The 6,373-nt window shown below is 38.9% G+C and overlaps 1 protein-coding gene across 2 annotated transcripts; it reads left to right on the forward strand.

Annotated features, from left to right (window-relative positions):
• The first annotated feature begins 45 nt into the window (after positions 1–45).
• DDX52 (DExD-box helicase 52) lies at positions 46–6,162 on the forward strand. 2 transcript variants are annotated; one of them, XM_026047974.1, is made up of 13 exons: positions 46–352; positions 518–703; positions 955–1,098; positions 1,210–1,321; positions 1,821–1,893; positions 2,019–2,222; positions 2,535–2,625; positions 3,152–3,274; positions 3,507–3,657; positions 4,000–4,075; positions 4,649–4,720; positions 5,289–5,381; positions 5,664–6,162. In XM_026047974.1, exons 1-13 carry the CDS (start codon positions 269–271, stop codon positions 5,749–5,751), a joined length of 1,497 nt encoding a protein of 498 aa, XP_025903759.1. In that variant the 5' UTR covers positions 46–268; the 3' UTR covers positions 5,752–6,162. The 2 variants fall into 2 exon arrangements, with proteins under 2 accessions (XP_025903759.1, XP_025903760.1); XM_026047975.1 differs by lacking the exon at positions 5,664–6,162 and having other exon boundaries at positions 5,289–5,385.
• The last annotated feature ends 211 nt before the right edge of the window (positions 6,163–6,373 follow it).

The raw sequence follows: 6,373 nt of genomic DNA on the forward strand, positions 1-6,373 counted from the left end.
GGCGGCGGGCAGCGGCGGCGGACGGAGGAAGAGGAGGAAGACGGCAGGTAGCTGCGGCGGGCGGCGCGGGCCCGAGAGGCCTCGGGCTCGTGCGCGTTTGCTGCAGAAATCCGCAGCGGGGCCTCGTCCCGCAGAGCGTTTGGGGTTCCCGGTTGCTTGTCTTTCTTTACTTTATTTATTTGCCTGAATTTTACTCCTGGGAAACTTTCTGGAACTTCTAGAGGCGGCGTCGGTGCCAGAGTTACAGGAAAGTAATGGAATAAGGTGGATGTCGTCTCTGGAAGCAAAAGTCGAAGATGCAAGTGCGAAAAAACCTACGGCAGAAAGGCTGGAGCGCTTGAGGAAGGAAAAGGTGGGATTGGCAGCACGTTATGTGATTTCTGTGGCATTTCATGAGAAAGGGAAAGTTTGCTCATGGGAGGAGGGAGGGCTGAGGATGGCTTAAAAAAAATCAGAAGCTGAATCAATTTGTTTAGTTTCATGCTGTCAAAGAAGGAGTTTGTCTTTTGCCTTTTAGATAAACCGCTTCAGGAATCAACACAAGATTAACGTTCAAGGGACAGATCTTCCTGACCCAATTGCCACATTTGAGCAGCTTCAAAGGGAGTACAAAGTCCACCCTAAAATCATGGAGAATATTCAGGAGGCCGGCTTCCAGGTCCCCACGCCAATCCAGATGCAGGCCATTCCCGTTATGCTCCACGTAAGCTTTCTGCTATTGCATTTTATTGTTCTTAAGGCAACGCTTCGATAGAGGTCTCCTTTTAGGGTCACAGCAGTGGTTGTTTGTACAGCTTTAAATGTATAGCAACCCATCGGGGTTCAAAATTTAGGTTTTGCAGGATTCTTGATTTCTATCTGTTTGTTTAGTTTCTCATATTAATATTGACATGAACAGACATGAATGTGCCCTTTTTTTGTCATCTAGTAAAATATAACACACTTTTTTCACAGGGTCGTGAACTTCTTGCTTCAGCTCCCACAGGCTCTGGAAAAACACTGGCATTTTGTATTCCTCTCTTAACGCACCTCAAACAACCTCAGAACAAAGGCTTCAGAGCCCTCATCATATCCCCTACCCGAGAACTTGCCAGCCAGGTCTGTGCGGGGAAGGGCTTGTTGCCATGTTTATGTACAGTACAACAGGGTTCTCCATCTTTTTCGTAAAAATGAGATTAACAGGTTTTTGTTTCTTTCTTTTTTATAAAGACACATCGAGAAATGGTAAAACTGGCTGAGGGAACTGGCTTCAGAATACATATGATCCACAAAGCAGCAGAAGCAGCCAAGAAGTTTGGGTCCAAATCATCTAAAAAATTTGGTAATTGTTTTAACCGTTTAAGTTGTATAGGAAACTTCTAAAGTGGCAGAAGAGTCTATAACGCTTTTGGCATACATAATCTCTTAAAAGCCATGTAATACTACTTGAGTCATGCAATCTGTTACCGGACATTAAGTAGTTTGCATGGAAGGAGTGGGAAGTGAACTCCTTGATAGTGGATCTTTTCAAATCATATGCTTTAAAAAGATGAATATACAGAAGACGGGGCACAAAAGAATGGAAGGGGACAGATTTTTATATCCAAACCACTTTTGATGGATTTTAAGAACAATTTATTTGAAATTTTCTACTTCTAGACAAATCCATGGCCTTCTACGTCTTCTGCTTATTTATTTTTACACCAAGTAGACCCAACAATTAAGTGCCTTGCTCTGGGGTATGCCAATAAACCTCTGGCAGAGTGGACTGGAACACTTTTATCTTTAGATTTTGTTTTGTTTTTAATATTTTGCTTATTTATTTTTCTTTTTCCCTGCAGATGTGCTAGTTACTACTCCAAACAGGCTCATTTACTTGCTGAAGCAAGATCCTCCAGGAATAGACTTGTCCGGGTACTGAGAATCTTGAGTCGTTCAGGCTTTGCTGCTTGTCGCGCTTGTTGGTGAAAACTGGATGCGTGCGTAACCTTTGTCCCCTCCACAAATAACTGTTAAAGAGAAAACCTCTGTGTTCTTAGTGTCGAGTGGCTGGTGGTTGATGAGTCAGACAAACTATTTGAGGATGGGAAAACGGGATTCCGAGACCAGCTGGCCTCCATATTCCTGGCGTGCACGTCCCCCGTGGTGAGAAGAGCCTTGTTCAGTGCAACCTTTGCACATGATGTGGAGGAATGGTGTAAGCTCAGCCTTGACAGTGTTGTTCTGGTGTCTGTTGGAGCAAGGTATGTGTGCAGTTGCACTCACGTGGCTTGTCCATTCCTGAGCAGATGATTTACTTTCTTTGCATCACCATTCCACTTAATTGTACATCTGTGTTATTAATCTGGGTGCTCAAGGAAACGTCTTGAGAACTTTCTTAGATTTTGGGGAAAGTGTTCTATTCTGTTGCCTGTTACTCTGATCAAATAAATATTAAACTCACCAGCATGTACTGGTGAAGTATTCTGGCTTGCAGTGTTTCTATTTCACCAGTTAATATTTTTCATGTGTAAGACACTAATGGCAGTGTGTTTCTGTTGGATTTCTGCTTTCAGAAACTCTGCAGCAGAGACGGTAGAACAGGAGCTTTTGTTCGTTGGATCTGAGACAGGAAAACTAACGGCAATGAGAGAGCTTGTTAAAAAGGTATTTTTACCTCTTAAAAGGAATTTAACACATTCTGCTTGCTTCCCAAATGAGCCGTATGTTCTGGCAGAGATATGTCATTTCCTAAGTCATAGACTTCTGTGTATTTTTAAACTATTGTGCAAATCCACAGTTTAATGAGGAGGCATAAGTACTCTCCCAATTAAAACTGAGGGGATTTCTTCATTCTTGGTTACATGTTTAGACCTTGGGACCACTCTATATTAAGTCTATTTAATTTTGCTTGGTGTAGTATGAATGGGTTCTTAATATTTATTAAAAAATCAAAAAACCACTCAGCTTCTGTGAAATAAAAAGCAACATGGTGCTTAAGTGAAAAACCACTCTTATCAAAGGCAGTGGAGTTGAACTTGCTTAGCTCTGATTCCCAAGGACTTTGTTGGTCAAAAATTTGCTCTTTGAAGTGTAAAATACCAAAGCTAGTTAAGTCTGTAGTAGCACGGTATATGCAATCAATAGAGGTAGGAAAAGGAACTGAACCTCAGACAAGCTTATTCTTTTGCAGGGTTTTGCTCCTCCAGTCCTTGTTTTTGTTCAGTCTATTGAGAGGGCTAAAGAACTTTTCCATGAACTTATTTATGAAGGCATCAATGTTGATGTCATCCATGCAGATAAAACTCAGCAACAGGTAGGAGGATTCATTTCTTTTTCAGAAATACTTTAGAATCTTACTTCTAAAACAAGAGCATTCTAATGTGATTTTGGATAATATTTACAGGCATTTAAGTTGATGTAGACTTTGCATGTTTAGAGGTGTAAGTTTATTAGCTAATATTACAACATCTTTTGGTACACAATTGATTTCTGTCTTCAAATTGCTACTTAAGACTTCCCAAGGACACCTCCTTCTCTTTCTTTAGAGAGATAACGTAGTACACAGTTTCAGAGCTGGGAAGATCTGGGTGCTCATCTGCACAGCCTTACTAGCTCGAGGAATTGACTTCAAAGGAGTGAATATGGTCATTAATTATGACTTGCCAACGAGTGCAGTGGAATACATCCACAGGATTGGTGAGTGATTGTTTACAGAGCATGTCTTTTTTAATAGACTGTTAGTGCTGTAGCAACAGTCTTTATTGTCTTCTAACTTCTAACCACCTAAGCTAGCTTATATCTGGGCTCACCTTCCAGTAAAACGGACTGACTTTTTGTCAGGCTTCTATGAACCTTAAGTCTTTAGGCCCTTCTGGCATACTTTTGCTTTCAGGCAGCACGAATAATTTCCAGCGATCAGCTGCTTGGTCGTACACTTCGTGTAGGTGCATCATGAGACTGGGGCTGTGAAAAAGAAAATAATTAAACAAAGATACTTAAAGTTAAATCCTTAATGTTTCTAAAAATTGCATTTGACAGGTCGAACTGGAAGAGCAGGGCATACAGGAAAAGCAGTCACTTTCTTTACAGAAGATGATAAACCTTTATTACGAAGGTAAACTGGAAACGTGATGGTTCTTTCACTTGCTTCAGCCATGTTACCAGTAGTGGCAACTTCTTCCATCAAAATTGATTATTCTGCGTTGAACGCAGTTAAAGGGCAGTACCAAAACTCTATGCATTTGGCCTTGTTCTTGTTTTGGGGGTCCTAAGTCATTGTCATGACATAGGAAGTCACACATAGGACTACATGCTGTGGTTGGTGGTTTTTTTTCTTGCAAGTTTTTGGTAACTTACTAAATGACAGTTGTAATTCAATTCTTTAATCTGCTTATTCTTGAAAAGACTTGATATAATACTTTCCACTTTTTAGTTACTTGCCTTAAGTCTGTAGTCATCTAGAATTTCAACTTAAGCTATTCAAATGGAGCTATTAGTTTCAATTATGCCTTTTGTCTTTTTTTTTTTCAGTTCATTTCAAACTTGCTTGACCTGTTTTTGTGTTACTTCTTGCTTTAGGGGAAAAAAAAGTCAATTATTAGGAATCATTGTTTTCCACTGGAGGCGCTTATCTTTTTGTTCAATCTTGTACTGCCAGAATTGATCTTTTCTCTGTTCTCCTTTCCAGTATAGCCAATGTTATTCAGCGAGCTGGCTGTCCTGTGCCAGATTACATAAAACACTTCCCCAAACTGCAAAGGTATGTTTCTTTTGTATAGTTTACCAGTTCATTTTCCGTTTTAAAAGCCTGTGTGATTGATGCTGAGTATTTAAGGGTTGCAAAAGATCTACTAGTTTGCAGTACAGTTGCAGTTTATGTGGAGAGGAAATCTTAGACTGTGACGGTGGTGTTTTTTTACTTCTATAAAAATGGAAACAAAATCTCTCAATAACAGAAAAGCAGTTGATCCCAGGAAAAACAGAGCCCTTTACTCTTTTGATTTAGCATGAACAAATGGGGTTGGGGAGTGATCTGTGTAGATGAATATATATGTGTATTTTTAATTAGTGCTCTGTCCACACATAATGTATGCCTAAAAATAGGAACTTGTATGTGTATCTTTTTAAACCCATGCGCTGGCAATAATGTGGCTGAACTGAATTTTGAATAAACAATATGAATTTTGAATAAACAATATAAAAAAAAGCTTTAGTTGATGTTAGTGACTTACTGCAAATATATTGAGCTGTATCTGTTGTTTACATTGGATGTTAATTTTTGCCTTTTATATCTATTTGATCCTCCTTTATTAAATGTTGTTTTTCAGTAAGCAAAAGAAGAAATTTGTTAAGAAACCATTGGCAAGAGAAGCCATTTGTACAATCCTTCAGTGCTTCTTAAAAAAGGCCAAAAGAAAAAAGTAAGTGGTTTTCTCCCAAGAGGAGATAAGAAGTCCCCTGTATCTAAAAGAGGCCCGACATGCTTCACCAGCTGTCCTACTAGCAGTAACTACTACTTGGACAGACCGCCAAGTAGCAATGCTGGTAATGACGGTGAAGACAAAGCAAACAAAAAACCCACTATGCCATCTTCACACTGCTACCAAAGGATTTATGTTTAGCTGCACAAATGTGATTATAAAATGGCTGTCTTTTTGATGCATTATATTCAGCTTTCTGAGGCTCTAATGTGTTTCTTTTAGGAAAACTGCAAAAGAAAACATAAAGGAAAAAAAGAAAGTTAAAGAAGTTAAAAATAACAGTAAATTACAGATTGTTTCAAAAAGCTGAATGATGACCAATTACTCCAGGAGCTGGGGCTGACACCCATATTTGTACTGAAGAACAGAAGATGAAACATGACTGCAAAGGAGAAAAGAGAATATTATTGTTCATGGCTGATGTTTCATATTCCTTCTGGGTGAGGATGGATGTTTACATGCAGGAAAGTCTCTATGGAGTAACAGTAGAGGATTCCTGAATGCTTCTTATAGAAGATGATGTTCTTGCAGTAAATATCTTAACTTTATTTAAAAAATAGCATTTGTTTTCTTTTACTATCATGCAGTTTTATACCACATCTTGAAAATAAGTCTGCTCTATCTTGAGACCATCCATAACCCAATTTATCATTCAGTGCTGTTAATTTTTCTTGCATAATGGGATATATCTAATAACTTGAAGAATAAAAGTTACCAATTTTCAACTCTAAAGGCACTGTTAGTACATAAACATTTATATGCTTATTCCAGTTGTGGTAGCAGGAGAGAAAACAGCTTTTGATCATGAAAATCTTAATCTTGCGCAGCATGCTGCAACTTTAATTCTGCAGAAAGAAATTGCCATAATTCTCTTTTGTGAGAATGTAGTTAAAAAATGAGATGGCTTAGCCTTTGAAAAATCTTTGAGTCAG

This window comes from Nothoprocta perdicaria, unplaced genomic scaffold (genome assembly GCF_003342845.1).
Source record: "Nothoprocta perdicaria isolate Ctin4 unplaced genomic scaffold, notPer1 scaffold_50, whole genome shotgun sequence".
NCBI classification, from domain to species: Eukaryota; Metazoa; Chordata; class Aves; order Tinamiformes; family Tinamidae; genus Nothoprocta; species Nothoprocta perdicaria.